Genomic DNA, 3395 nt, shown 5'->3' on the forward strand with positions numbered 1-3395 from the left:
ATAGCTCACGGGCCCAGCCGCTACGCGGCATGTGGGATCCTCCCGGACCGGGGCACGAACCCACGTCCCCTGCATCAGCAGGCGGACTCCCAACCACTGCGCCGCCAGGGAAGCCCTGGCCTGCTTTTGAAAACTTTAATTAAGTATATCAGTTCTACACCATGAATCCATTTCATAAATTGCAAAATAGTACCACTGTGATTGTTAGAAAATGTTTTACTCTTTTTTGTATTTCACAATCATTATTTATTAATGTCAGAGAATCTCTGAAAAATTTGTAGGAAGAATTGAATAGTGGTTGAAAAATATTATATTGATAGTGTAAATCCTTAAAGATATTCACACCTAATAAACCTACACTATTGGAATATCAGATGTTTACAGAAAATTTTGTTTCTTCCCTTAAGAAAATTTAATTTAAAATTATACAAGCTAGGCATATATATATTTTTAATTGTAGTTGATTTAAAATGTTGTGTTAGTGTCATGTCTACAGCAAAGTGATTCAGATATATCTATGTCTATTTATTTCTATCTATATCTATTCTTTTCAGATTCTTTTTTTTTTTTTCACATCTTCTTTCCTTTTATTGAAAAAAATTTTAGAAAATGGCAGTTGATAAAGGGCACAAACAAAGCAACAGGGATATACTAGTGGAAAACAGACAAAATAAAACTAAAAATGCCATTGGCTTCTTTAATTGGTTAAGAGCACAAAATGTAACAGGCAGAAAGTCTCTTTTAAACAAATTAAAAAGCTGTGGGTTTTTTTCCCCAATTCTCCCCAAGTCAGATATATACACACCCACAAAAATGGTGTGTGAAGGAAAACTGTCATACACAAGAAGTTGTATCCTGAATTAAGGGAAACAGCTGTTGAAATGGGAATTAACACAGTAAAGTCAGCAACAGGTTAACAATTTAAAAAACTGAGTCTTCAAATGCTGCATGGCACAAAGCTATACTATATAAAGTACTGCTAGGTATGAAGGAGGAAGTCTGTATGGTTTTTAGCAAAAATGCTTTTCCAGAAAAGCAAATCAAAACAATGCAATCAGCAGACCAAAGAGGCTACAGCTAGATATCAGAGCTACAACTTCTCATATCTGAGCTAGAAAATTCTATTTATACAGAATGGACTAAAATTTCAAGACAAAACTGACATTTTTTACATTTCTTACTTTATCCATATTAAGTTCTCTGTTTCTTTCTCCCTCACCCCTCAATTCAGCATGATCCAGCCAAAAGATGGCTGCTTTTAGAAGTGGCTATTTTATTTTTCTTTCTGTGGCAAGACTGTCATGAAGCCTGGATATCTCAGGCTCATACGCATCCATGACCAGGGTCCCGCTGTGGTCAAAAAATTTAGCAATGGATTTGGTGAACTCGGCTTCCCGTTGCTGCTTTGTTCTTCCACTGATGAAGGTCAGCTTCAGAGTGTATTTGTCATCGAACCTTTTGAGACTGGATGACAGCTGCCAAATATCATCAGGATCCATCCCTGTGGGATCTTTCCTGTGGGCCACGAGAAAGATGCTCTTCTCCTTTTTGGCAGAATCATCCAAAGAATTTTTCACAGCTGATCCATCCCATTTGTCAATTTTTACAGGCTTATCATCAATCTTCCACTTGTCCAGCAAGCCGCTGCGGCTACTGCCTGTCCCACAGCTGGAACCACTTCCAGCCCCACTACTGCCTCCGCCACCACCAGTTCTCCCTCCCTGTGCAGCCGCCGCCGCCATCTTGCTTCCTTTTCAGATTCTTTTCCATGGTACGTTATTACAAGAGACTGAGTATAGTCCCCTGTGCTATACAATAGGTCCTTGCTGTTTATCTATTTTATATATAGTACTGTGTATCTGTTAATCCCAAACTCCTAATTTATCTCCCCCCTCGCCCTCGCTTTCCCCTTTGGTAATCATAAGTTTGTTTTCTATGTCTGTGTGTCTACTTCTGGTTTGTAAGTAGTTCATTTGTATCACTTTTTAAGATCCCACACATAAGTGATATCATATGATGTTTGTCTTTCTCTGACTTACTTTACTTGTCATGATAATCTCTAGGTCCATCCATGTTGCCTCAAATGGCATTATTTCATTATTTTTATGGCTGAGCAGTATTCCATTGTATATTTGTACCACATCTTCTTTATCCATTCACCTGTTCATAGACATTTAGGTTGCTTCCATGTCTTGGCTATTGTAAATAGCGTTGCTATGAACACTGGGTTGCATGTATCTTTTTCAATTAGAGCTTTCATCTTTTCTGGATATATGCCCAGGAATGGGATGGCAGGATCATATGGTAACTATTTCTGGTTTTATAAGGAAACTCCATACAGTTCTCCATAGTGGCTGTACTAATATACATTCCCACCAACAGTGTAGAACGGTTCCCTTTCCTCCACACCCTCTCCAGCATTTCTTATTTGTAGACGTTTTGAAGATGGCCATTCTGACAGGTATGAGGTGATACTTCATTGTAGTTTTGTTTGCATTTCTCTAATATTAGTGATGTTGAGCATCTTTTCATGTGTTTGTTGGCCATCTGTATGTCTTCTCTGGAGAAATGTCTGTTTAGGGCTTCTGCCCAGTTTTGGATTGGGTTGTCTGTTTGTTTTTTTTGATATTGAGCTGCATGAGCTGTTTTGTACATTTTGGAAATTAATCCCTTGTCGGTAGCACCATTTGCAAATATTTTCTCTCATCCCATAGGCTGTCTTTTCATTTTGTTCATGGATTCCTTTGTTGTGCAAGGAGTTTTAAATTTATTTAGGTCCAATTTAGTTTTTTTGTTTTGTTTTTATTTCCATTACTCTAGGCGATTGATCCAAAAAGATATTGCTGTGATTTATGTCCAAGAGTATTCTGCCTGTTTTCCTCTAGGAGTTTTATAATGTCAGGTCTTTCATTTAGGTCTTTAATCCACTTTGAGTTTATTTTTGTACATGGTGTTAGAGAATGTTCTACTTCCATTCTTTTACATGTAACCATCCTGTTCTCACAGCACCACTTATTGAAGAGATGGTCTTTTCTCCATTGTATAGTCTTGCTTCCTTTGTCATAGATTAATAGACCATAGGTGTGTGGGTTTATTTCTGGGCTTTCTTTTCTGTTCCATTGATCTCCGTGTCTGTTTTTCTGCCAGTGCCCTACTGCTTTGATTACTGTAGGTTTGTAGTATACTCTGAAGTCAGGGAGTGTGATTCCTCCAACTCTATTCTTCTTTCTCTAGTTCGTTTTGGCTATTTGGGGTCTTTTGTGTTTCCATACAAATTTTAAAATTATTTGTTGTAATTCTGTGAAACATGCCACTGGTAATTTGATAGGGATTGCATTGAATATGTAGATTACCTTGGGTAGTATGGTAATTTAAACAATATTGATTCTTCCAAT

General features: G+C 37.5%; 1 protein-coding gene across 1 annotated transcript; it reads right to left on the reverse strand.

The window, feature by feature from the left end:
• Nucleotides 1-569: 569 nt before the first annotated feature.
• LOC309958690 (signal peptidase complex subunit 2-like) lies at nucleotides 570-1746 on the reverse strand. The gene has a single exon (XM_082834797.1). The coding sequence runs from the start codon at nucleotides 1740-1742 to the stop codon at nucleotides 1269-1271; it is 474 nt and encodes a 157-aa protein (XP_082690923.1). The 5' UTR covers nucleotides 1743-1746; the 3' UTR covers nucleotides 570-1268.
• Nucleotides 1747-3395: the final 1649 nt, after the last annotated feature.

This window comes from Leucopleurus acutus (assembly GCF_964270905.1).
Source record: "Leucopleurus acutus genome assembly, chromosome: 2".
Lineage (NCBI taxonomy): Eukaryota > Metazoa > Chordata > Mammalia > Artiodactyla > Delphinidae > Leucopleurus > Leucopleurus acutus.

Coding starts and splice junctions, on each gene's coding strand:
- LOC309958690 (XM_082834797.1), bottom strand. CDS start 1,742: ATGGCGGCGGCGGCTGCACAGGGAGGGAGAACTGGTGGTGGCGGAGGC.